The sequence below is a fragment of the Platichthys flesus genome, chromosome 24 (genome assembly GCF_949316205.1).
Source record: "Platichthys flesus chromosome 24, fPlaFle2.1, whole genome shotgun sequence".
NCBI lineage: Eukaryota > Metazoa > Chordata > Actinopteri > Pleuronectiformes > Pleuronectidae > Platichthys > Platichthys flesus.
In genome coordinates, this window is record NC_084968.1 from 13,878,797 (window position 1) to 13,906,482 (window position 27,686).

The 27,686-nt window shown below is 45.6% G+C and overlaps 3 protein-coding genes across 9 annotated transcripts; 1 reads left to right on the forward strand and 2 right to left on the reverse strand.

The window, feature by feature from the left end:
* Positions 1–5,209: 5,209 nt before the first annotated feature.
* On the reverse strand, positions 5,210–10,458 carry hdac8 (histone deacetylase 8; the record flags this gene model as incomplete). Its single annotated transcript, XM_062384399.1, is given in 9 exon segments — positions 5,210–5,304; positions 6,559–6,731; positions 7,215–7,323; positions 7,421–7,498; positions 7,609–7,721; positions 7,848–7,989; positions 9,049–9,179; positions 9,814–9,866; positions 9,947–10,458. Coding segments are annotated over 9 exon segments (1,032 nt in total), but the record flags the coding sequence as incomplete, so codon positions are not given.
* A 1,333-nt stretch (positions 10,459–11,791) lies between these two features.
* Positions 11,792–24,043, forward strand: phka1a (phosphorylase kinase, alpha 1a (muscle)). Of its 7 annotated transcripts, none has more exons than XM_062384390.1 (34): positions 11,792–12,071; positions 12,868–13,026; positions 13,191–13,238; positions 13,375–13,543; positions 13,621–13,703; positions 13,814–13,894; positions 14,690–14,788; positions 14,874–15,020; positions 15,130–15,183; positions 15,302–15,424; positions 15,514–15,609; positions 15,699–15,806; positions 15,892–15,970; positions 16,047–16,181; positions 16,270–16,379; positions 16,480–16,624; positions 16,811–16,889; positions 17,089–17,249; positions 18,157–18,318; positions 18,395–18,489; positions 18,580–18,725; positions 18,840–18,993; positions 19,219–19,377; positions 19,484–19,613; positions 19,747–19,848; positions 19,934–20,049; positions 20,193–20,225; positions 20,478–20,513; positions 21,030–21,056; positions 21,892–21,936; positions 22,091–22,252; positions 22,385–22,438; positions 22,513–22,713; positions 22,798–24,043. In XM_062384390.1, the coding sequence occupies exons 1-34, from the start codon at positions 11,994–11,996 to the stop codon at positions 22,969–22,971; spliced, it is 3,750 nt and encodes a 1,249-aa protein (XP_062240374.1). In that variant the 5' UTR covers positions 11,792–11,993; the 3' UTR covers positions 22,972–24,043. The 7 variants fall into 7 exon arrangements, with proteins under 7 accessions (XP_062240374.1, XP_062240379.1, XP_062240375.1 ...); XM_062384395.1 differs by having other exon boundaries at positions 17,089–17,156; XM_062384391.1 differs by lacking the exon at positions 21,030–21,056.
* Positions 24,044–24,693: 650 nt separating this feature from the next.
* Positions 24,694–27,378, reverse strand: leap2 (liver-expressed antimicrobial peptide 2). Its single transcript, XM_062384406.1, has 3 exons — positions 27,179–27,378; positions 26,457–26,632; positions 24,694–26,012 (listed from the first exon to the last, which is right to left on the reverse strand). Exons 1-3 carry the CDS (start codon positions 27,254–27,256, stop codon positions 25,958–25,960), a joined length of 309 nt encoding a protein of 102 aa, XP_062240390.1. The 5' UTR covers positions 27,257–27,378; the 3' UTR covers positions 24,694–25,957.
* Positions 27,379–27,686: the final 308 nt, after the last annotated feature.

Here is a 27,686-nt window from a genome sequence, read left to right on the forward strand (position 1 = left end):
GTCTGTTGGCGACACACACACACACACACACACACACACACAGACACACACAGGTGTACACACAGCTGAGCCGAGACAGCGTGCACGGGGAGTATACTTATGTTTACTTGAAAGACAAAGGCTACTCTGTCTTTGTTGAATCGCCCTGAGCCTATGGGCGTGTGAGTCGGGGGGGGGGGGGTGATGCTGGTGCGTGTGCTACAGATAGTTTAGATAAATATCAGCTGCGACAATCACAATTGTGTTTCCCACAGAGGAGGTCATGAGCTTTAATGATCCGTGCAGAACCCAGACTGTAGGAGGCACATAGGTTCCTTCTGATGGTTAGTAAGAACCAGTAACTACCATCAGTGTGTAGCTGAGATCATGAGGATTCAGTTTTAACACAACTATATCCACACTAACAGTTTGTCGGTGCATGCAGCAGGTGACAGGACCTGCACCATGAAGTTAAACTTGTCGGTTGTGCGTTTGTTTGCTCTCTGCACACAAAAACTTGATTGGCAGATCTTTGGTATGAAATGAAGTTAGATGTGTACGTACGTGTGTGTTTTTGTGTTAATGACCATGGGTTTGTACAAAAGGTAAGGCCCTGTTGTAATGTGTGTGTTTGTGTGTCTGTTTCCAATTAACTCCGATGAGTTTTTGTGTCTTAACCTCCGGTCTCAACTGAGCACAACATGAGAGTACTTAACACACATGCACTCGCACACCCGCTATGTATTCCCATGAACCCAGTGCTCTGTCTCCTGCTGTCCTGCAACACACACACACGCACGCACACACAAATCACACAATCTCCTGCTGCCTGCTTGTTTGCCTTGGATGACCATGGGGAGAGGAGAGACAGAGGAAGAGAGGGAAACAGAGGAGTAGAAGAAATACTGGTTTTCCTACAATATCTCTATCATTTTTATATTATTCCTGAAACTCTGTCCACCACAGACGTCTGTGGAGTGAGAGAGGAAGAAACAGAGATGACTGATAAACGAGGGACATCAGCCAAGGCCCGGGGACGCAGCCTCATCTCCATCACCTGGACAAGGTCACGAGACAGAACCCCCCCCCCCCCCCCCCCCCTCCCCGACCGGCTCCAGCGTCTCTGGCCCCGGGAGATAAATACTGAAAGGTCTCTGCTTATTTAACTCGGACCCTCAGCCCTTCACTCACTGCTGGTACGAGCTGGTTTGTATGGGAAGCACGGCCCAAGACTCTGAAAGCTGCTTGTGTGTGTGTGTGTTTGTGTGCATCACTGTTATTAATGTTTTTCAACTTCAACTTCAACTTAAAAATAAGAGATATTCATCCTTATTTGACTTTACTGTTTGAACTACAGCCTGAAAAACATGGATTTCTGGAGGTGGACGCTGAGATTAGAGAGTCAAACTTCAAGGTTTGTGAGAAAGTCAGAGTGTGTGTGTGCAATGTGTCCATCTGTGGACAGTGTTGTGTGTTTGTTTTTCTCCCAGTGACCAGCAGGATCTCCAGTGATGAAGGACACCGAGCTGCACAGCGGAGGAGAAAACGTCTGGGACAAAACAAACGGACTCTGTCTGCGATCACGTTGTCATCTCATAAATGTTTTCAACAAGGAGAGGAAAAAGAAAAACGGCTCGATGCCCAAATCACAGTCACATATCACACGTACACCCCCCCCACACCCCCGTCTCTCTCTCTCTCTCCCTGCTTTACTTTTCATCAGTCCATATCTGCACGAGTTGACTGTCCAGTATTTTAGTCCCTTTAAGAAACTATACTCCATATTTAGTATTAGTATGATTTTAGAAATGTAAAACAGACACAAGGCCATTGGGTTGGAAATGAAGAGAACCAAGTGAAGTTCCATCTTCTGGGATCAAGTCGGTTCATGACCTTCAGACACGACAACGTTCAGAGATCCAACAGAGACACGAGTCCCTGAAGGGAAACCGAGCAGGAAGCTGACTCGTTCAACTTCCTGTTTGTGAATCGCAATATTCACCAGAAAAATCTAAATTCTCTGTGGAAGAGAATCAGAATAATTAATAATCAGCTTCTCCACAAATCATTTTTCTGTGTCATTTTGTAAACAGACACATTTTCCGCAGGTCTGAACACACACACACACACACACACAGACACACACTCTACGCCGGTGAGGTTTCCGGTGATTGAGCCGGTGACTCTGGGAGCCGACACAGCCAGCGAGGGGCAGGACAGGAAGTGGCTGCAGACAGGAAAAGAGGAAGTAGAGGGGCGGGACGCTTCCCTGCTGCCAATCTGGGACATGGGACCAGAGGACGTCCTCCCTTCCTGTGCGGCTCGGAGACACACAGTTGTATGAACGTCGGTTGCGTGTCGGAGAGACGGGTAAATATGTGAGCGAGGACTCGAACGTGGTCGATACGTGTTTTGCCCACCGAGGCAGCGGGGGGGGCAGGAAGTTTGGATCTGTGGTTTGTTTTCATCGAACCACAGCACGGCTGGAAGGAACTCAGCTGCTGGGAAGTGACCGAAAAACAGAATCAGGGAGAGGGAGGAGGAGGAGGGGGAGGAGGAGGAGGAGGGGGGGGTGCAGGTTGAATTATTAAAGAAAGGCAGATGGGCAGAACTGGCTGTTTACCAAACACTGTTATTAAACCTCACAGCTGCACGGCTGGCGTGAAAGCATGGAAAATCATTCTCAAAAATATATAAATAAAATCATTTGAGATCATTTGAGCTTTTTTAACAACCAGATTTATGAATTCCTGTGTGTTGAGGTCAGAGGTCAGAGAGTCAGAGGTCAGAGAGTCACCGCAGCTTGTTCACCAGTCTGGTAACGGTTACATCAACAAATCAAGTTTAACCTGAGAAACCCCAGGTCTGGAGCTCCTGCGTGAAAGGAGCGGAATCAAACGCCCGGCCTGAACCATTGTCCCAGTCCGGCCCCTGGGCTCGACCACCAGCACACAATGGGGGGGGGGTCAAACGCGTATCAGCAAACGACTGACACACAATACAAGTTATCGGCCAGGGTGAATGACTTTCAACCTGGCAGCTCGAACTACAAAAGGCACGTTCACTTGTGTTGTTATAAGATTGCGTGTCTTCTCCTGAGAACGTGTGTGACAGGAGCGGGGCCATTGTGTGGGTTATCTGCAGAGTCATATTTCGTCTGGTAATCAGGGAATATTACACAACTATTGTTGATGTGACTGGGCGACTCTGAGTGATGGCTGTGTTTTCAGGACGAGTCTTTTTAGACGTATTTGCCAAGTACACGTCAAAAAGTTTTTGGATACTCAGAAAAAAGACGAGATTGAGTAAAAACACATGAAGGACAAGTTAAACCAAATTTGTTTGAGATCAATATCAGATAAAAGATGAGTGGATGTTTGAAAAACTAATTATTTCACTTCTACTAAAGTTGTTCATTCTGGAAAAACAGTAATTTATCATATGACTGCAATACTAATAATATATACACAATCAAACCAGAGCCCAGTCGATTATCTGACTAACATGAAGGTTTGTATATATCTGGGTTTTTGTCTACAGTAAAGCACAAGGGTGGACACACACACACACACACACACACACACAGACACACACACACACAGGGGTACAAAGGTAGTTTTTGTTCCCGTGTTGCTGGAACTTCAGCTTTGCTTGGTCATCATGGATAAATGCCCCTCTTATCGAGCACAACGGGCACAGACAGAGCCCAGACACACACACTCAAGCACACACACACACATAGTTGTGTAATACTACCACTTCAGAGGAAATTGACCTTCAAAATAAATCTTTTGACTATATATACGTATAAAAATAAAAAAGTGAATGAGCACTTCGAAAGGTGTTTATTTAAACATGTGTGTGTGTCTGTGTGTGTGTGTGTGTTGTGTGTGCGTCCCCTCATCTCCATCGTCTGTGGCAGCTGCCCGCACTGATAGTTGCTTTGTTTTCAATGAGTGCTTCTTAATGAGGTCAAAGGCTATTTAGGGCCATTGGACGCTGACGAGGAGAAACAAGAGGCACCTTCATCAGGGTCAGAACACGCACACGCACACGCACACGCACACACACACACACACACACACACACACACACACACAGCTATTCATTACATTTGACCAAGACAAGGTCTAAATCAGCTGCTGGAGAAAGAGCCTCTTTGTGTGTGTGTGTGTGTGTGTGTGTGTGTGTGTGTGTGTGTGTGTGTGTGTGTGTGTGTGAATGTCCGAGCGGCAGAGACAGATGGACGGACGGATTTCTGAGAGAGGACGTCTCCATCTTTGATTTACTGGTTCACAGAATGAAGAGCGCTCACATGACAGGTCTGTCATGTGAGCGCGGCATTTTCCTCCCTCACTAAATCAAACCTGCAGAGAGAAGCCCCCCCCCCCGCCCAGCAGCGATGGTTATCACACAGCTACTGTACGTGAGCTCATAACGTTCCTCTCCTCGTTTCTTAATCTTTCCTCCGAGGTCACTTTCATCTGGAGAATCAGGAACTTTTAAATCTCCACTGTCTCCAAGCTGCTGCAGTTTACTTGTCTCCATCATGTGACTATAATAAAGATAACACATCTTCCCTATTATCATCATATAAATCATTAGAACCAAACTTTAACATACATCAGTGTGAGAAGAACGACCTTAATGTATTTCAACTAACATGGAGGAGGTGGGGTTAATGACGCATACTGCAGCTGGCCACCAGGGGGCGATGGGGACGATTTGGCTTCACTATTGTTTGTTTTTTGTGTCGTCCATCTTTATTTACAGTCTATGGTTAAAACAGGGAAACGTCATCATATTCAGAAAGTCAATTAAAAGTATTTCCCCAAGTAATCAAGTCATTATTTAACTTCTTAACCACAAAAAAAGTGTATTAAAATCTGTAATATGCTAAATTAAAGTTCACCTTGCTAAAAGATGAGATGTGAAGGTCTGTGGTAGATGAGGCGAACGGAAAGAAATTGTCAACACTACTACAATTCAAACGCGCACACACACACACACACACACACACACACACCTGGAGACAAACCCCTTCACTGAGAAGTGGACGGCCATCCTTGATTAGCCGGAGAGACTCAGCAGACGGCGAGCACAAGGGGGTGTGTGTTTTTTTGTGGATTTTTTGTGTGACGGTGCAATGAATGAGCACATTTGTGCTCATGTGGGAATATGTAAATGTGTGTGACTACGGCCATAATAGAGAGAGATTGTGTTGTTTTACCTCGTGGTCTGGTATCTCGGAGGAAAGGGTCTTTCCCAGAACCGCGGCGGTCAGATAGGTCCAGCAGCGAGCCGTGTTAGCCAGGTTATAACCTCCTGGTGAGAGACGGGGGGGGGGACTGGTCATTATGTGGTTACGAGCTGCAGCTACTGAACATCGGTTCTCCTGAAATCCAAACCTCTCAAAGTTTATCTGATCACAGCTTAGAACCGGGAAAGTTCTTCAAAGTCAGACGGACAAAACAAAGATTCTAAAATCCTGATGTGAAGTATAATTCACCAATGACATTCAGTTTTGACCTGTGTTGTTTGTCGTCAGCCGGTTAACACAAAAACTACACAACAGATTTCCAGGAAACTTGTTGGAATGATGAAGATAGAACTCATTTTAGGCACAGATGTGTTTTTAGCCCCAAGTTTCATGGAAATCTGTATTGTGGTTTGTTGTATAATCCTGCAGACAAACAAACAAACAAACAAACAAACAAAAAACAGAACAAAGATCCTCGTGTACAGAGCAACTTTCAGGGAAATCACCTTCAGCCCACGAGTCCGGGAGTTTGAAAACCATGAGATTCTTGTTTTATTGTCAATTCTGCTCAAACAAGACATTTGGTCTTTAATAGAATATCCTCTGTTTATGCTGATTTCTTCTGGTTCTACGATTATGAAACTCTTCAGTTGTGCTTCAGGGAGGGAACTTTTCTGCGGTGGGTTTTATTTGCCAACATTGAGAGAAAAGGAAGAATATTTTTGGTTTCAAGGCTCAGTTGTAAAATAATCTGTAGTTTGGTATTAAGGGGAAATTACAGTGGAATGTTTGAACCCTGCCACTGCAGCTTTTGGTTTCTTGTAAACTCTGGAGGATTCGACAATTTGACTTTAATGCCTATTATGAAAATAGAAGAACCTCAAACTGGAGGGGCTAAAATGTATCGACACAGGAAAGACGAATAAAAAAGGGATGAAGGATGAAGAGGAGCAATATAAAACCCCCAAAATAGGAGGATGTAATGAAGAGAAAGTATGTAGGACAGAGAGGGAGGGAGAGAAAGGAAGAGAGGTGGGATTGTAGTTGAGTAAAATGGCTTCATTGTGTCGTATAATTAGTCGCTATCATCTGGCCGAGGGCTGAGGGGTCTGGAACAGAGCACGGTGTGTGTGTGTCTGTGTGTGTGTGTACTGTATGTGCGTCTGTTAATGTGGATATGTGAGTAAATCACTGACGTTCAAAGCAAAAACAAACAAATACAAAGATAAAAGATGATTATCCACCGCATGCACAGGGACACACACACACACATACATCTATGCAAACACACAAATACAAACAACACACCACACCCGTACCTCCTCCCAGCAGCAGAGTGGGGAGCTGCCACTGCAGGACGTACTGGAGGCACTTGCCCACCCCCACCGGCGTCATGTTGAAGGAGCACATGGGGTCGCCGGCCATCGTGTCGGCTCCCAGCTGCATCACCACGGCCTCCGGGTTGAACTGCGCCCGCACCTCCTGCATCACACTGCACAACAAGGGGCCCGTCAACACACAGGTGCCGTCACACATCTCTGTTGCACAAATGTAGTTTGTTACGACTTCAGAAACTACAGATAAAGTAAATATTACTTTTGAAATCCGGAGTATATTCACTGTTCACTATTTAAATCAGTAAAATCAGATCCCCGTGTTTACTTTGAGGTTTTCATGAGAATCTGTGAAAGCCAAGGACAGAAATACTTCAGCTGTGAAAACCTGAGGTTGGAGGGAATCCCCTGCTGAAGTGCCCTTGAGCAAAAACCCATAACTGACCGAGACCTTTGACTTGCAGGGAGGGGCCCTGCGGTCAGGGGAGGGGAGGGGAGGGGAGGAAAAATAGGATTTCTCCTCAGGGATCCACGAGGAAAACAATTCTTCAAAGTCGACTCAGAGCTGCAGAGGGAATTTCCAATAATTCACTGTGTGTGTGTGTTGGTCTGTGTGTGTGTGTGTGTGTGTGTGTGTGTACCTGGTAAAGATCTGGTAGTATCTGTCGTCCTTGATGCCGTCCTCCAGGGGGACGTTCACGGCGTACCAGCGTCCTTTCCCCAGCCCCGTGTCACACATGTCCCCTGTACCTGAACACACACACATTTATCTTTCACTACATGTTTTCATTAGATAGATTATCACAAGAAAACCATGTTTCCTGTTCAACATCTGCGGGAATCGAACCTGGGAAGAATCCAGGGGAGAACTTGTGCAGCGAGACGGTCATGACTTTGGACGTGAAGCTGAAGGCGTCTTCCACACCTGCAGAGAGGAGGAGGAGGAGAAGAAGAGAAAGAAGCTTTATGGATGTTGATAGATGATGACAAACCTTTTAAAGCCTGTGTGTATTGTGTGTATTGTGTGTTGTGTACCATCTCCGTGATGCAGGTCAACATCCACGTAGAGCACTCTCTCATACTTCTCCCTCAGTTTGAGGATTCCCAACACGGCGTCGTTCACGTAGCAGAAACCCGACGCCTCGTCCCTGGAGGAGAGAGACAGAACAAATAATAAAGTATTTATCTTCAGACATCGATCTACTTTCATAGTTTCTTTGTTCCCAAAGCGCTGATCTATGATGGGATGTCTGTGACTGACGGTGCTGCCTCACTTCTTCGCGTGGTGCCAGCCCCCGGCCCAGTTGATGGCCACCTCACACTTTTGGTCCAGCAGACACTGAGCTGCGGTGAGTGTAGCGCCCCCTATTGACGCTGCGTAGTCAAAGATCCCCTCTACCACGGGACAGTCATAACCTGGGGTAAGGGGGGGGGGGGGGGGGGGGAAACATGATAAAATGTTAACAATAAAGAAAATTGTGCACAATGCTGGTTTGAAATCAGTTGTTTTAAATACACAGAGATAAAGAAGCTCATTTATTTATAAGAGTGTAACATAGTGAAGATATCGCACGGGCAATGTTTACATATCCTAAAACGTGCATTTAGAAAAAAAGGGAAATGAAGAGAACAATGAAGAGAGGAAGACAGAAATGAAGAGAATGGGTGTGAAGGATAGAAAACAATGGAGTGTGGAAGTAGAGTGAGAGAAAGATCTTAATCTGGGAAACGGTGGAGCTTTTTGCAACGAGAGAGAGAGAGAGAAAGGTGTGTGGAATACAAAAGGAGGAAGAGGACAGGATGAGGGATGAGTTGAGGATGTAAAGAAGAAGCACAGAGGGGGGGGAGATAGGAGAGAGGAGAGAGGAGAGAGGAGAGAGGAGAGAGGAGAGAGGGGAGAGAGAGGAGAGAGGAGAGAAGAGAGAGAAGAGAGGAGAGAAGAGAGAGAAGAGAGGAGAGAGGAGAGAGGAGAGAGAAGAGAGGAGAGAGGAGAGAAGAGAGAGAAGAGGAGAGAGGAGAGAGGAGAGAGGAGAGAGGAGAGAGGAGAGAGAAGAGGCAGCGTTAGGCAACAAGTCAAGGAATTAAAAACAAGGAGGATGATTCTAAAGATAGAAATGTAAACTTTGGGCTGAGGGAGAAAAATCCCAGAGCAACAAACCAGTGGATCCTTTTCCCACAGCGTCTCACCCAGTGCAGCTTCCAGTTAGAACGAATCAAATCTTTAAACATGTTCTGATTGTTTCAATAAAAAGCAGAAAATAAACAAAGTCTAACTTGGAAAGAAAAGCAAAGTTACGGAAAAGTTGTATTTTTTAGTTTTAAGTAATGTTTTGTAAACCAGTGTCGTACTGCCCCCTGCTGCTGAGAAACAGGTACTGCACCTGGATCTAAACCCATCTCTTCCTCCACTTCCCTTTTGAAGCCACATTTGAATCTTATATGAATCCAAATGGAAGTAAAATAAGTTTTTCTCACCCAGGCCGTAGTCGACTGACTGGGGGTCGTCGTTGTCTCCGTCCTGGCTGATTTTATGAAGATGCTCCAGGTACGAGTCCGTGTGGAACTTTGCCATTTCCTCTATGGTGGCAACACGAGGCTTCACCACACTGAGGGAAAGGTTTTAATACGATCATACGATCAGAGCCTGAACAACACAGATATTAACCTGAGGAGCTGGAGCTGTTCTTTTACAATAGATGTGAATTAATTTTCTCTTTCAACCTTCTCAGTGTTTTTGTCACTAACAGAGTTTCAAAGTAAAGTCAAACTTAAAATATCAGTTGATATAAATCCTGAATATTTAACTCCTTGATATCAGCATCGTCATAGTTGGACTATTTACCTAACTGTCTATCTATCTGTCTGTCTGTCCATCTGTCTGTCTGTCCATCTGTCTGTCTGTCCATCTATCTATCTATCTAAACAGCTATCTATCTATCTATCTATCTATCTATCTATCTATCTATCTATCTATCTATCTATCTGTCTGTCTGTCCATCTATCTATCTAACTGTCCATCCATCTTTTCTTCTGGCTGTCTCTCTGTTAACTTACATGTCCTCTAACCCTTCTCTGTGAACTAGGATCTCTCGGTGTATTGAACCATCTCTTCCTTTCAGACCCAACAACCCTCTGTGCAGCAGCAGCAGCTCCACGACTCCCACCTGAAGAAGTCTCAGTGTCTCCCCCTGAATCAGGGATTGGAACCAACAACCAGCAGCAGGAGGAGCAGGTTCTCACCTCATGTGTCGCAGCAGCCCGTAGGCTTCGATCAGGGAATGGACCATGCTCGCCTGCACGTGAGGGAAACAACACAAAGTCAGAACACGAGCACACAATGAGAGGACACGAGCTGCGGAGTGTCCTCGCTCACCCGGTGCGGGACTTTGGACAAAGTGTCGCACGTCTCGATGTACTGGGAACTGTGGACGTACGCCACGGAGCGTGTCCCGGCGCGGTCCTCGTCTCTGTCCTCATCGCTGTCCTCATCTCTGTCCCCTCTGCGACTCATGGACGAGCAGTTCGACACCGAGCGTTCACCTGAAACTCGAGAGAAGACGAAGAGACAGCGATGGAGCTGCAGCCTTGTGTCACAGCGTCAACAGCCCCCGCTCCATCCCGGGCCAGGGAGGCCGGCGTTCCGACCCGGTAAAGGAAGAATAAAGATTAATAAATCATAAAGAAGTATCATTCAAATGTTCGTATGAACGTTATTGAGGTGTTTCTGTTTTTTAATAATGGCGTTGGTGTGGTTTTTAGAAGTAAATAACACGGAGAGCTGCTGGAACCGTCACAAACTAAGCTCGGTCGGGAAGCCGGATGCTATTCACGCAGGGACCACCAAGCAAGATGCATTCTGGGAAGTAATGTAGTCTTTTTTCTAAACTAGTCAAACTGGTTAATTAATTATAGATCATCTTCTTGATTTATATAACAATGAATGAAGTTAATTATATTATTTTGGTGAAGTGGGGGGGAGAGACGCTGGAACGGTCACACAGCATCGAACCCCCAGTTCCGGGAGCTGCCGGACGGTTTTAGGACGGAGCACCAAGCGGGAAGGATTCTGGGAATGTTTGTAGTCTTCAATTATAATCAATTAATTGATTATATGAATTGTAATTTCAGCACCCAGCGTTTGTCCTTTTAGTTCAACACAGGTTTTTGTACATTTTTGTGTATATGTATAGATACACGTTTATGTTAAGTGTGCAAATATGGATTTATAGATGTATAATTGATTGTAGTAACTTAAGTTTATACGGTTAGAAGTGACATAAGAAGAGAATATTCACACAGAGTTGAAGTACCTCAAACTTTTCACTGAACGGCGCCAAAATCAACTAATTTGCACCAATCAACGATCACAACAAATGTAAAATATCATGATTTTATTCAGAATTAATGTTATAATCGTGCTTTAGGAGAACACAGATGTAAAACAGTGAATTTTTCTTCACATGTTAAAATTGTTTTATTGTTTTTGCCTCTGTTTGCTTCCTGGTTGCTTTTGACAGCTCAGGTGTCACTTTCCCCACAAAGTTACTTTTCAAATAGAAGTCATCACTATTAAAACAATTCACAAAATTGTAAAACAAAACGTTCACATGTGCAAAGTTCTTTTCAGCAAAGAACACCATTTCCGGTTTCACAATTCAAAATAAAATACTCAGTACTCAGCAAAAACTACGATAAAAGTAGAGGAGGAAATTGGAATAGCAGTAATCATTTAGAACCCTTTCATTCTTCTGAAGTGTTATGATTTGTATAGTTGTGGTGAAATGGCTGATAACCTTGATAATACTTTTGTCATTTTACAGTATAAAACACATGAAATCAGTATATTAAGACAACAAGGGATTGAATCACTACGTCTGTGTCCTTGTGGGGAATTTGTTTTAAAACTTGATATGAAGTTGGTCACATTACATGGAAGCTATTGAGAAATGTATGATATTTAAAAAAACACTAAAATCAAATTTGAAGCACTAAAAGAGTAGTGCCCTGTTTGTCTATGGTATTATTTGAAGTCAGGAAGCTATTGATTTTTTAGGAATATAAATAATATTAAAAGAGGGTGTGTCCTATTAATAACAACAACAATACTATTATTCCTTATTAATAACAATACATCTGAGTAAAGTGAATTCTACGTGCTTTTGTACTGAAGGCTGCAGCTGCTCACTTCCTGTCCCGTAGCGGTTAGCCTCAGTTAGCTTACCGCAGGTCGCTGTTGTCCGGTCTCCGCTGCAGATCCACTTGTTGAATCCGAGGAGAACCGGAGCAGCGGCGGTGCGCGTGGCTCCTGAACCCCGGAAACCAGCCTTCCTCCCGCCGGTGCCCGGAGGCATGAGCTCCCCGCGGAGTGTCTGAAGCGGCTCGTTGTTGTTGAACCTGAACTGAACCGCGGAGCTGTCACCATGAGGAGCCGCAGCAACTCGGGCGTGAAGCTGGACAACTACGCCCGGATGATCCAGCAGACGATCATGAAGCACCAGGTGCGACTCCATCATGTCACTATCATGTTATCATCATGTTATCATCATGTTATCATCATGTTATCATCTGTAGTAAAGTCAGGTCTCACAGGAAAGTGTCATGGCTGCGGGCAGCGACACACACTCCTGTAGTCACATTTCGCAAGACAACAGTTACAAACACACACACACACACACAACACAGTCAAAGCCTGAGTGTGTGTTTGTTGCAGTTGTCAAGTGTGTGTCTGAATCAGAGCTGGACGTTACTCGGTAATTATCGCGATAATTATCCCCTCATACATTGTAAAGACTTGTTTTTTGTATGTGGTTGTGTAGTGTTGTGTGTTTGCACAATGCATTTAAACAAATTCCTCAATGCACATTAGTCCCAGACCTGGACACACACATCTGTCCCACTTCTTTTCACGGACTTGATTTTGTACAAGGGTCCACTTCAAACTAAACTCTTCCCTGAGACGCTCACATGCATCCTAATGTCCTAACTCTGCTGAAATGTGTCCAACCCACTGGGTGTGAGTCCCCGTCTGAACCCGTCTGAACCCGTCTGAACCCGTCCCTCCTGGCAGCCGGCCCGTCTCGGTCCACAGCTCGCTGCACTAATGTCCAGACCTGGTCCCTGGGAGACGAGTGGTTCTGCACCAGACTCACTGAGACATTCAGAGACATTAAACCAGCGTAGTGTCGACTGTGTTTGTGCGATCAAAGCTACACAACACAACTGTCCAGGGTCCCTCATCAGTCTGTGATAACCCCCTGACCCCTGACCTTTGACCTCTCTGTGTGTGTCCCACAGGACCCGGTGACCGGTCTCCTGCCGGGCAGCCAGGATCAGCCGGACGCGTGGGTGAGAGACAACGTCTACAGCATCTTGTCCGTGTGGGCCCTGAGTCTCGCCTACAGGAAGAACGCAGACCGGGACGAGGACAAGGCCAAGGCCTACGAGCTGGAGCAGGTGTGTGTTTGTGTGTCTGTGTTTGTGTGTCTGTGGTCACTGTGTTGCTGATGAAGCGTCTCATGTTCCTCAGTGTGGACACCAGGAAGAAGATAGTGTTGACAGCACTGACATTTAACCCTCTCTCTCTCTTCCTCTTCCTCTTCCTCTTTCCTTTTGTCTAGAATGTGGTGAAGCTGATGAGAGGTGTCCTGCAGTGCATCATGCGGCAGGTACGTTCTTTGTGCGTTACTTTTATAAACACACACACACACACAGGATGAGGTATTTAAACAAGTCCCAACAAACCAAACCAATCAGATCTTGTGATGAATCCCAGTTCACTGACGTGTCTCTGTCCGTCCTCAGCTGGACAAGGTGGAGAAGTTCAAATACAGCAGGAGCACCTCGGACTCCCTCCACGCCAAGTACAACACCAAGACCTGCGCCCCGGTGGTGGGAGACGACGAGTGGGGACACCTGCAGGTGGACGCCACCTCCCTCTTCCTGTTCTTCCTCGCTCAGATGACTGCGTCCGGTGAATACACCCGTCATGGAGTTATTGTTCTGTGGTTTTTCTGCATGTGTGTGCTCACGGTCACGCGTGTGTTCCAGGCCTTCACATCGTCTACACGCAGGATGAAGTGGACGTGGTTCAGAATCTCATGTTCTACATCGAGGCAGCTTATAAAGTGGCGGTGAGTTCTCATTGGTTCACAGGACGTCTCTGTCCTTTGTGCGTCAGTTTGTGTGTTATTTTATTTCCTTGAGCATTAATGTCCCCGTCTGATTCTCTGGTTCCCTGCAGGATTATGGGATGTGGGAAAGAGGAGACAAGACCAACCAGGGCATCACTGAGATTAACGTCAGCTCTATCGGCATGGCCAAGGTGAAAACACACACACAGACACACACAATCACACAGTAAACACACAAACTCAAGCTGTAGAAACAGGCTCAGGAGAATGGTGGGAAGCAGCCGGAGCGATGGAAGAACTTTTTAAACAAATCACAACAGCTGCTCCGGTATCAGCCTCTGGCACGGAGCAAGGTGTCTGGTCACTGTGGCGACCTTTACGCTGACCTTTACACAACCCAGACCCACACTGACTCAGGATCAGATGGGAGACGTCGTGCACTCGGCAGTAAGTGACTACCGTAAGGATTCACGTTCTGACCTGAATCAGAACATTTTTGTGATGGAGCTTTGTCTGGTTTCATAAAAAACAACAACTCTGAAATTTAAAAAAACCCAACACAAACATTTCAGTTCTGAGATTTTAACACAACGCGCTGTTCCCTCTCCCTCCCTCTGCGTCCGACCCAGTGCTGTCCTTGTCCGACAGCAAACAGGAGGTATCAGGTTCTCTGTGGTCTTCCAAGAATGGCCTCAATGCACACACACACACACACACAGACACACACACACCAACACAAACACACACAGAGTCTAATTTAAGACTTTGGAAACAGGCACCGCTGCAGGACGTCCCCAGCTCTTCTAATTACGTGTCATTTTTAGCATTTGAATGTAACACACACTTACACGTAATGTTGTCCACTGATTGAGGGTGTTTCCGTATTGAGATAATGACAACAACTGTGATATTTCAGTTGTGTGTTGTGTGTTGTGTGTGTGTGGGAGATGCAGATGTGATGCTGTGTTCTGCTGTGTGTCCTGCAGGCAGCTCTGGAGGCGTTGGACGACCTCAACCTGTTCGGAGCCAAAGGAGGACCTGGATCAGTGGTGCACGCCCTGGCTGACGACATCCAGCACTGCCAGGTACACACACACACACACACACACACAGACCCACACACACCAACACATATACATCGTTTGACATTGTTTCATCTTTTCCCCTCAGTCCATCCTGACCTCCATGTTGCCCCAAGCGTCCATCTCCAAAGAGGTGGACGCCGGAGTCCTGTCCATCATCTCGTACCCTGCGTTTGCTGTGGAGGACATAAACCTGGTCAACATCACCAAGGAGGAGATCATCTCCAAGCTCCAGGTGGGGGGGGGGGGGCTTTATAAAACTCTCTGAAACCGAATGAGTCGATCGAGGAGGAAGAGGGAAAGTACATTGTGCGTTTTATTAAAGTCCTCTCCCGTCCTTTCAGGGTCGATACGGCTGCTGCAGGTTCCTCAGAGACGGACACAAGACACCCAAAGAGGTACACGAGTTCTGTCCTGGTCTCACGTCCACTCTCGTCCCCGGTGTTTCATCAAACGTTTATCGAGGAGGAAAGAATATGTTCAATCTCTGACTCTGTCTCCACCCGTTTCCCTCAGGATCCAAACCGACTGTATTACGAGTCTGCCGAGCTGAAGCTGTTTGAGAACATCGAGTGCGAGTGGCCGCTCTTCTGGACCTACCTCATCCTGGACGGTATCTTCATCAACAGCCCGGAACAGGTAGTGCTCACCTGCATGTGTTACTACGGTCGTCCCTCGTGTGAACATCTGTCCTGAGAGACGGATCCGACTCTGGTTCCTCTATCCAGGTGCAGGAGTACCAGGAGGCTCTGGAGGGAATCCTGGTCAAACAGAAGGACGGGCTGTGTCTGGTCCCGGAACTCTACAGTGTCCCCGCAGACAAGGTGGTGAAACCAGGGGAAAGTGTTGTTTGTGTTGTTTTCATGCTTTGTATTATCGTTTTAACATGTTGTGTGTTTCCACATGTGAACAGGTGGAGGAGGAGTGCATGAACCCTCACTCTGTGGAAAGGGTTCCTATGGGTAAGTGTCCTCTGATGTGGGGACAGTCTCTGTACATCCTGGGAAACCTTCTGTCCGAGGTGAGCGGTTGTGTTACCGAAGAACTCGTAATGTGAACAATTTGCACACAAAGACTTTACTCACTGTTTATTTGTCCTGTTTCAGGGTTTCCTTGCTCCCGGGGAGATCGACCCTCTGAACCGGAGATTCTCCACCATCCCTAAGCCGGACGTGGTCGTACAGGGTGAGTCACCAGGAGACAGCGTGAGGCCCTGAGCTGTCAAAGTGACGCTTGTTAAACCGTCTGTCTCCTCCTGCAGTGTCCATCCTGGCCGAGACCGAGGAGATCAAAGATCTGCTGATGAAGAACGGCATCGAGGTGGAGACGGTGGACGACATCCATCCCATCCACGTGCAGCCGCCCAAAGTCCTGAGCCACATCTACGCCCGACTCGGTACAAGAAACAGCTTTTAAAATCAACTTCAATCCATATTTTGAAAAGGTAAATCATATGTTATCGAGTTATATTCCATTTCTCCCAGGACGGAACCCCCGGCTGGGTCTGACCGGGCGACCCTACAGGAGGATCGGAGTGTTGGGAACCTCCAAGTTCTACATCATCAGGAACACCATGTTCACCTTCACTCCTCAGGTCAGAGAGCAAATCCAAGGAGTCAGTCCGGTTCCCAGCTGCTGTGAAGATCAGACTCATTATGATTATGATTGTGATCTTTCATATGTTCTCGCTCCAGTTCATCGACCACCAGCAGTTCTACCTGGCGCTGGACAACGAGATGATCGTGGAGATGCTGAGGACAGAGATCTCCTACCTGTCGTCCAGATGGAGGATGACCGGTCGCCCCACGGTCACGTTTCCCATTTCACAGACGATGCTGAGTAAATACACACACACACACACACACTCACAATGTAGAGAAGTAACCCAACTGAACGCTGCTGTAACTTGCTGAAGCTGATTGTGACAATCAGTCAGTTCTTCTCTCGAGGGAATCGAACCCGCTCACCAGAGTTACACAGAGAAGGACATTATGTGTGTGTTTCTATTCTGTGTGTGTGTCTCAGCTGAAGACCACACAAACCTGGACCCGGCCGTCCTGGCCACACTGAAGAAGCTACAGGACGGATACTATGGAGGAGTGAGGTGAATGTTCCTGTAGAAAATGAACTCCTTTGACAGAAATATTATATATTCTATATGTTTGCACCTCAGAATAAAAAGAAAGAATAAAGTAAAACATCTAGAAAATACCCCTGGAACTCTCGATTCCCAGGGGGGTAAAATAACATTTATAATTATTATAGACTGTTTAGACGCACACAAAACTCTTCCTCCTTCCCAGGATCCAGACGGGGAAGCTGTCGGAGTTCTTGACCACTTCCTGTTGCGCCCACCTGAGCTTCCTGGACGGTAAGGGTCCCGGCAGCATGGGCCACCGCACAGACCAGTGTGATGATGACAGTAGCGACGATGGATACGTGCATGAGTTACGTTATGATGATGGTAAGAAGCCTCTTGATGGAAATTATGCCTGATGGCGTTTCTTTGTTTTCCATCGTGGTCAAAGACTGTGGTTGTAAATACATCTGTGCAAAGTGCTCTGAGTCACTATTAACACTAATTAAAGATATGAACCTGATACTAAATTCAACGAGTAACTCTTAATATTCCTCACCTGAAAGAGATTGAACCTAAAATAAATCATCAAACATGATTCATAACAATTTCCCTGTTTTATCATCATTAAACATCACTGACCTTTGACCTCAGCGTTCTGTCTCCGTGCTGTTTGCATCTCTCTGTTTTAAAATGAAGTTTCAAGTTTCTCAACCTTGAATAACAGTCGTTGTTTTGATATTTTAGAAAATAGATGTTGCATTTAAATGACTAATAACTTCACCTTTATGGACGATAGAGTCTTAAAACTGACGCCTGTGTTCTGTGCACGTCTTCATTTAATAAACATGCATGTTGTAAAATGTCCTGTGTGACCGGCTGCATGTGCATGAACCTGCAGATGATCCTAATATATTCACATTTTGCATTTTGATCGAGATTAATAACTAAATTGAAACTAAGCTGACTCGTTAATGCATTTATTTTCACAGGTACCTCCTCAAGTCATAAAAATACATTAGGTTTTATTGTTTATACATTTTATCATGTCAATATATGTTATTAAAGGACAACACTGAAAGATATTTGAATGTTGGATGATTTGGTTTTGACTTTAGGGTTCTCTTACTTTTTGAGGACCTGTAGTTAAGAGTTGTTATCTTATATTTTAAACCATGACTGTTGTTGCTTCTCTTTATCTCTTGTCCCCACTTTTCCCTTCATCCTGCTCTTTTCCCTTCCTCCTCTCTCGATCTCCTGTCTCCTCAATCTGTCCCCTTGTCCCCGTGTCCAGAGGCCGACGACCTGGCTCAGTACCTGGACCACCTGTTGGCCCACACCGCGCCCAAGAGGCCCAAACAGAAGGCCGGCGGTCTGGGCCGGTTCAAGGCGGCGGCCACCAAGACGAAGGAGCTGGTGTCTCTGATGAACAAAGCTCAGGACCTCAACGTGCACAGTGAGTGGCTCCTTCATTGAGACGTCACAACGTGCATCAACCTGCAGAGTGAGAGCTCCTCCCTGTGTGTGTCCAGATGTCAACATGTACCTGGCAAACAAACTGTTCCGCTCCCGTCAGCCGTCCCTCAACCTGAACCTCCCCGACCCCCCCGAGGGACAAGCGAGTGGGGTGGGTTTCCATTCCCTTCAGTTCGTTCATCTGCTCCATCTTCTTCTTCTTTCCTCTGTGATCACTCATAGTGAACGTTTCCACCTCCAGGTTCCACAGGTGCTGATCACCTCAGAGAGCGGAATCCCCCGAGACGCCAGAGGAGCCATCGACTACGAGGCTCTGGTCCTGATGCTGAAGGACACCCAGAGTCTGCAGGACCAGACGGACATCCTCCACATCCTCTTCAAAGACAAGTGAGAGAAGACAAGGGAAGACACTCTACCCTAACTCTGACGGTGCAGTGTTTATCAACCTCTGTGCGTGTTTGTGTTGTTGTGTGTGTGTGTTGTTGTGGGTCTTTGTAACAGGGGCATGGACTGGGACACTCAGCTGCACGGTAAAGGCTCCACGGTGCAGACGCTGCTCACCGACCTGTACGAGAAGGTTGGAGATCTCAAGCTGTGGGGCCTCATCAGGATGATCTCCGGCATGTTGAGGAAGAAGGTGGAGGAGCTCGACTCGGTAGGACACCACAGAGGCACATTCATTTATTTATTTAATATTGTTTTATATAGTATGATCACCTTTCTTTTATTTCCATTTATCTTGAGAAGGCTGTGGAACATCCAGATCCTCCCTCTCTTCTCATCCTCCTCCTCCTACTCCTTCACACACCTCCCCCTCATCTCATCTTCTCCAGATCTCCCCTCTGATTGGTGTTGATCTCTCTCTCCCCCTGCTCTGTAGGCCTGCTCTGATTTGCTGGCCCACCAGAAGCACCTGACCGTGGGTCTGCCTCCGGAGCCCAGAGAGAAAACCATCACGGCTCCGATACCTGCCGACCAGCTGGCGGCGCTCATCGACGAGGCCAGCGACAACAACATCAGCGTGGCCATTCTCACTCAGGTGAGTCGTGTCCTCTGTTGGATTTAAACCTGTCCTCACCTTGTCCTCGTCCTTCATCTCCCTCCTCTCCTCCTCCTTCATCTCCCTGCTCTCCTCCCTCCTCCAGGAGATCATGGTGTACCTGGCCATGAGCATCAGGACTCAGCCCAGTTTGTTCAGCGAGATGTTCCGGCTCCGGATCGGCCTCATCATCCAGGTCATGGCCACAGAACTGGCTCAGTCGCTCAACTGCTCAGGTGAGAACACGCTTTAAACCAACTTCTGAAAATATCCAGTCACAACTTCAGAAACAGTCCGCTTTTCTTATTTAGCTAAATTCCAAAATAAGTGTGTGTCTGTGTGTGTGTGTGTGTGTGTGTGTGTCTGCAGGAGAGGAGGCCACAGAGAGCCTGATGAGTTTGAGTCCGTCCGAACTGAAGAATCTCCTCCACCACATCCTCAGTGGGAAGGAGTTTGGCGTCCAGCGCAGCAGTGAGTCTCCCTCCTGCTCATGCATCACATCCTAAACGTGAAAACTTGTATTTAACATGTATTTTTGTGGGTCCCCCCCCCTCAGTGCGAGAGATGGACACTGGAGTCAGTCCGGCCATCTCCATCCATCATCTGGGCAACGTTGGCGCCACCAAGAGTGAGAGAGCCGGCATCAGCAAACTGAAGAGCGACATGCGGATGGTAGGATCCTGTGGGTTGTGCGATTAGAAAACAAACTTCTCAGGTTGTGTGTTTGTGTGTTTTATGACTCTTTCATTAAAGAGTCCACAGATTACTGTAAGGATGAGAGGACGTTAGTTTGAAAGTGTTTTGTCTTGTTGCAGCTGGAGCACAGGTTGTCTCTGGATCCCAGTAAGGTGACCACGACGGATTCAGATTAGCTGCTAATTCAGCTGGATGACGCTGATGGGGAAGAATAATTTGATTTAGACAAAAAAAATTAAAGGGGAGAATTCTGGAGGTTTTGTAGGAATTGAATCGGCGAATCTGAATTGTTGCTGCGGAGGAATTGTGGAGCCGGTGGAATGAGTTGTGTTGTCGTGGATGTGAACGTCTCCAGAGCCGCTTGTTTCCTGTGATTCTTTCACCAACTGGTTTTCTTGTTGCAGGCGGACCACAGGTTGTCTCTGACGGATCCATTCAAGGTGATGATCATGTGAAGGAATATTAATAATCACTATTTCATATCTGATAATTGAGTTTTACATATCGGTAGAAATCAATAATACGTGTGTGCATATGATTTTACAAATACGAGTTTTTCAAATCCTGTGGTACCAACACCCGGCTGCCGTTGTAAGATCCGGTCACAGAGGTGATGAGGATGAGGAGGAGGATGATGAAGGAGTTAATTCAAGTTTCTGTGTTGTTGTGAACTCACCATTTTTTATATTATAACGTCATTAACTGGTTTTGCTGTGAAACAGGAGTAATGGGTTTTGGTGGTGATGATGCAAAATTCAAAATAAGAGTCTGGACAAATGGAGAGTTAACGGTTAAATCGGAAGAATTAAAAATAGATGAGTTGTAATTTAGTTATGATGATGATGATGGTGCTGGTGGAGGTTGCTTGATTTCAGTGAATGGAAAGGCTTCAGGCTTTGAAAGGATTTGGTTGAAAAGAGAAAGTTAAAGCAAAGTTTGTGTATTGTCTGTTTCAGTGGGACCAGTCTCTGACTCCTCGCAAGGTGACTGGGAAAACCAGGTTAAACTGGGTTCTGTGGGTTTTAATTCTCATGAACATCGACTAAAGATCATGAAGCCGATCATCTGACTGGTTTTCATACGGACGAGTATTAGGATCAGGCATAAAATATGATTTAAAAAATGATTATTACTCATTATATTTATATTGGCAAACTTGAACAACATTTCTCCCGTTTGAGTTTGATGTTATTTTTGACATCTTTTATTTTTCTTCTGCCTGATACTCCTCCGTATTAACTTTCTGATTTACTTACATTTTAATTTCTAATTAATTTCTGTAGTTGATTGTTCCTGACTGTTTGCAGAGAAACAACTAAGAATTGTTCTAATTATCTTTCTGCTTAGCAATTAAGGGAATATTTGATATTTCTGCTTAATATTTATTATTTATTATATTGAAAGTTAATAGAAAGAACTTGAGAATTGTCCAAACATGTAAATGAAAGCGAACATGAAGAAAAACACAGGAGGATTGTGTTTGTGTGTTTAATCTCCCGTCCTTCAGATAAAATGGAAACTGGGAATTCGCTGTTGCATGAGGATGAATCTTTATTTTCCTGTGCAGGGTTTTAGCGCCACCTAGTGCTGTTTCATGGAATCCTCCTCACCAGGGAACTAATCAGTTTATTCATCTCTAATTTCACTGATTTCTAACCTGATTTCTAACCTCGATTGCGATTGTTGCACGATGTGTCTCTGGATGAATCGATGGAAGAAGAAGCTCCATCCCTCCGTTTCTCTGTTCACCACCATCCTTTGTTTTTAAACTGTGTATGGTCTTCTTTTTTCTCCTCTCCTCTTCTTGCTGCCTCTCAGGGAATGAGGTCTCAGTCGCTGGACATAGAAAACATCGAGTCTGGGGTAAACATTCGATTTGTCGATCTCATATTTATCACAAGTCAGGTTTGGGGAGTGGTCTGCTGGATTGTGATGTGCCTCGAGACAGGCAGGGGGCGCTGTTCTGTGAGAGTCAAACAGCAGCTGCAGTGAGCCCTCTCTGTTTGTGATGATGCAGAGGTACCGGATGCAGTCAATAGAGTCTCTGGACATCCCGGAGTGCGTCCCCGTCAGCAGGGACACCCGACACGGCCAATGGCTGCGCAGGAGGCGTCTGGACGGCGCCTTGAACCGAGTCCCGGTCGGGTTCTACCAGAAAGTCTGGAAGATCCTGCAGAAGGTCAGAGCCACACTGAGCCTCAGTTGTTAGCTTAGATCAGACCTGTTAGTCCAACACAACAATACACACAAACCAAATGACCTTTAATCCATTGAATTCAACGTCCTGATGAACCAACCTGTTTTCCTCCAGTGCCACGGTCTCTCCATCGAGGGCTTCGTTCTTCCTTCTTCTACGACCAGAGAGGTAAACGCTCTTCACCCAAATGTCTCCTGGTTGCTTCAGTTCATGTTAATCTGATCTCACTTATGTTCCTCCAGATGACGCCGGGTGAGATCAAGTTCGCCGTCCACGTGGAGACGGTTCTGAACCGCGTCCCTCAGCCCGAGTACCGGCAGCTGCTGGTGGAGGCCATTTTGGTCCTCACCATGCTGGCGGACGTGGAGATCCAGAGCATCGGCTCCATCATCCACATCGAGAAGATCGTGCACCTCGCCAACGACATGTTCTACAAGGATCAGGTGGGCGGTGCCACACGACTCTCAGATTCAATGTTGTGTTAATCAGTTCTTTAATAAGAAGTTCTTCTTCTTCTTCTGCTCCAGATGGACCTAGGGGCATCGGAGCACATCCTGGACAGGGACCCGGCCACCGGAGTGTGCCGGCTGCTGTACGACAGCGCCCCCAGTGGCCGCTTTGGGAGCATGACCTACCTCACCAAGGCCGTGGCGGAGTACGTGCAGGACCTGCTGCCCAGCGGCTCGTGTGCCGTGCAGTGAGAAGACGCCGGGACGCAGCTCCACTGAGACGTGAAGACGTTTCTACCGTAAAGTTACAATAGAACCGTGAGGCTGAAGGTTCCAGACACGTTACAGTATTTTCACTAAAAGGGAATTATGGGAAATTCTTGTCCTGAGTTAGATGTTAAAATGAATTATTGGCAGGCTAGCTGTTTCCTCCTGCTCTCAGTCTTTGTGCTAAGCTAGCTGCTAACTCCCTTCACTTGATGTCAAACTTTAAAATTAATAATTTAACCTTCATTAAAGGAGCTCATGAATATATTCTTCAAAGCATAATATTTAAACCAGTGGAATCTAACTTTCTAAAGAACTTATAGAAACTTGTGTAACCACTGTTAAACAAATAGTTCTTCAAGCTGATGCTGATCTGTTTCCACATCTGCTCAGACTGTGGTGCAGCGGGTGGAGGGAGAAGGTGAACGCACCCCCGACCTGGTCTCATGTCACCATACCTCAAAATCCTACATGCTGTGTGATGTAAAAAAGAATGGTTCATAATTAAATCTATTTATTTTACATGTAGACGTAGACCTCAGACGGATTTCTCTAAAGCCTTAACTCGTAAAAAGTGTGTGTTTGTGTGTTTGTGTGTGTGAGTGCAGCTACATGAACGCTGTTTCATTGTCACTGGTTTGTGCAGAAATGACTTATTGTCATGTTGGAGAATAAAGAGTTTTTAGCACGATGCTTGTTTTTGAAAACTACACAGTGGATTCTAAGCCCTTTAAAGAAGGGAAGCACTTTAATTCACTGTCATCATGAGTTCAACTTTAACTTTAATAAGTTTAACTTATAATAAAAACAGTGAAACTAACATCTGTTGTTTCACGTTTCACCTCAAACATTTTGTTCTCCAGGTGTTTTAATGTCTCTCCACGTGAAGAACAAACCATCATGAGCCTGTGATTCAGATTAATAAGGTCATTAATGTGTTGAGAAGAACAGGAGGAGGAGTCTGTGATATTAGAAATAATAATATCCACCGAACAAACCTTTCCTTCTTTGTTTTGTTGTTTTTGAAGCTAATTCTGTAATAAAAGAGAAAAGATAAGTTGTTTGAGTTTTTCTTTTTCTAACTTCTGCTGCAGTTTGTTGTCTGATCTGGAGTCTGTCACAAATCCGGAGTTTACATCCAACCTCCAATCAGATCGCTCTACCTGCTTCGTCAGGGGGCGTGTCCGATGAGAAGCTAACTTCTACTCCTTAAACTAATATTAGAGGAACAGAGGAGAACGTTGTGTGTCATGAAGATAAGTTGTGTTACGTTTAAACTTTGACCTGTGGTGAGTTTAAAGTTCAGCTCGCAGGACAAAAGGACCTGAAGCAAGTCGACACACAGACGCAGGTTAACACAGACCCAGGATCAGTATAGACCTTAGATATTGACCTGTGATATGAACATATGTAAACGTGAACACACAACACAAACACACAGACACACACTCTGTCACCAACAGAAACTGAACCTGGTCACGTTTCCTCCTCTTGATCAGATGAAGGTAAAAGTGCAGCTGCAGGAAACTGCTGAGCGAGCAGATTTCCACAGAACTCGATTCACAGACTGATTAACTCACGTTATCGATTCAAGTCCTTTGAAGACGGTGAACATGAAGTCAAACGTGCGACTCGTGCATCAAAGCCACTTGTTTCTTTTGACATGAATTATTCTAAAACTCAAAATAAGACGAACAGAAATCACAGTTGTTATTTTCCAATGCTTTTATTCCCTCTCCTCCTCCTCCGACGCTCCACAGGCAGCTAACACAGTACGCACAGTACACACAGTACGCACAGTACACAGTACAAAGATAATTTTTTGGTTTTAAAAGTGCAATCCTACTCAAACATTTCTCAAACATGCTGAGTGTACAAAAATATCAGCAACCCCCCGCTCTGTGCATGACGTAAACGATGCAGGTGAGTCGAAGCAAAATCTGAAAATAAAACCCTGAGGCTGTGCAGCTCGTCAGGGAACTGGTCCCAATAGACCAGGCTGGTTTAAATCTGGGGAAAATGTCTGAGCAAATTTGGGGTTATTTATTATTCTTAAACAAGCCATTAATTATCAATATATCTAAAAGGAAATATTTTGGGTACGCACGACAGATAGGACGTATAAGTTTCCTCCATTTGTTTTAAATTAGGTTTTTGGAATTGAAGTGAATTTGTCCTCTGCAGATTCATTTGCATCTGAACAATCTTTACTTTCAACAGAATGAAACAGAACTGGAAGGTGTTGAAATGTTCAGGCTGCTGCTCGAGCATGGCCGCAGGATTTTGTAACCTCTGCAGCTTCTCTTCTTCTTTTCACCCTCGTGTTCTTGAGGTTCTTCTACTTTTTCTTATTTCTGTTTCCTCTTATCAGAAATCAGATTTACATTTGGTTGCTTTGTTAAACGGGAAAAAATAAAGTTTTTTGACCAAAGCACATTTCACAAAATAAAACCGAGCTCCACATTGTTTTCTTTTCTTTCTGGCTGGTTGTTGATATAAACGTCATAACTGGCTGTTCTATGTGTTTTGCTTCTATGATCATGTCGATTTCTGGAGGTGAGTTCAAGGCCACAGTAACTTGCAGGACAGAGGACGAAGTTAAAGACTTCGTTTTCATTTGGATTCAGTTTGAGATCAGGCTTGAGGAAGTTTGGTCCATGGAAGTAGAAGTAAAAAAGTTTGAAGTTGTTCGGACTCTTATTAAAAAACATTCTCACTGATCCTATCGTGGAAATGATCAAGTATAAACTTTTCTTTTGGAACTTTACCCCTCGAGTGATATTTCTCATTACCGGTGGAGCATTAATTAACTACTTGCTGTGTGAATCCATAAAAACTTTGAGATTTCATCAGAAACAAATTGGAACATATAAATACAGAAGTCCGAGTACAGAGCCTGGATGAGTTCCAGTCCTCAGAACCCAGGTTTTGGATCACGTCTGCTCACTGGGGCTGAACGTACCGAGGACGGTCAGTAGTTCACCGGCTCGGACGGGGCCCGGTGGCTGGTGGAGCAGTAGCCCGCCCTGTGGACGACAAGAGAACAACACGGAGCTCGGTCAGAGGCTTCATCGATCTTCATCACTGAGGCAAAACTTTCTGTGATTCTCAGTTCGATAACGTACAAAACGCATTAGTTCACATATTGACGCTATTCTCTTGAGAGTTTATTAATTTATTTCCAATCTACTAAAGAATATTCAACATGGCGTATATAGTAAATAAACTAAAAGAGATGCTAAGCTAACTGCTCAAAGCTGCAACATGCACCTCCACCACTAGATGTCACTACATTCTACACACTGAACCTTTAAACTACTGGAATGCTTCAATGATTTGCTTCTTAAGCCCTTAGCTAACATGGACCCGAGTGTTAGCGACCTGGATTAAGTGTTTCTTTACATTTACCTGAGCTTCCACGATCTACCCTTGGTTCCCTGACTGTTATATATCTGATAACGTGGATTTACCTGCAGAGCCCAGTGGAGCACTCGTAGTTGTTCTGGCAGTAAGCTCCGAACGGTTTGCTGCTCATGATTCTCCACAGGGGGGTCATCCGAGCGACCCTCCTCAGCGTGTGGACGACCGAGTCTGAGCTGTGGTCGGAGCCGGACTGCAGCCGCGAGGCCAGCGGACCTGCACACACCTGCAACACACGCACACAACACACACAACACAACACACACACAACACACACAACACACCCACGAGTGGATTAGAGACCAAGGACACGCTGAACCATTGAACATTGATTTATTACAGTAATTCTACACAAGTCACCTCCGAGTATCTCTATTGGACAAAGTGGTGAGATAACACAACACATTTGTGTTTTAACGATATACTGAACAAATGTATTACTACGTTCTCAAAACTAAATTATATTAAACTGAGGTCCACAACTTTTTCTGGAGCTTTGCCAACATTTCACGACCTTCATTTGTCTAAAGTTTCCAAGATCAAGATTCAACTTTTACGTTCAACAACCACAAATTAATATACATAAAAAGATAATTTATTTATGTTGTTATTGTACTATTATGGTAAATATACTTTCTAAAACAAAACTCAACTTTCTGAGTTGTTTTCCCATCATTAGTTTTACTTTAAACGTATGAGATCGATGTTTTTCACAGTTTCTAATATGTCAAACACTTAAAAAGCCTTTTAACATGTATCTGGACTCTCTCACCTGCTGAGTCAGCATCACCAGCACAAAGCCCAGAGCCACTGCTGCTCTGCTCTGGACGAATCTGCTTCTGTCCTGCATCTCTTCAGCCTCAGGTCCGACTGGTCCAAATAGTGAGTCTGGATTCTGAGTCCGGCTCTAGTTCCTTTGAGCTGGAGGTGGACCTGACTCAGCGAGCTCAGCTGTGGCACCGGCTGGGAGGCAGAGCTCGGCTTTATATAGACCGGCCATGATCCCAGGAGGCGAGAGGCGGGAGGGGGGGGGGGGGGGGGGGGGAGAGAGTCCATCGTGTGTCGTCCGTCCCTCGCTCCACCTCTCTCTCTCTCTCTCTCTCTCTCTCCCTCTCTCTCTCTCTCTCACTCTCTCTCTCGCTTTGTCTCTCTTTTTTGGCCCAAATGTGACAGCATGTGTTTGCAGAGAACCCGGCATTCCCCAAATGTGTGTGTCTGTGTCTGTGTGTGTGTGTGTGTGTGTGTGTGTGTGTGTGTGTGTGTGTGTGTGTGAGTGAACC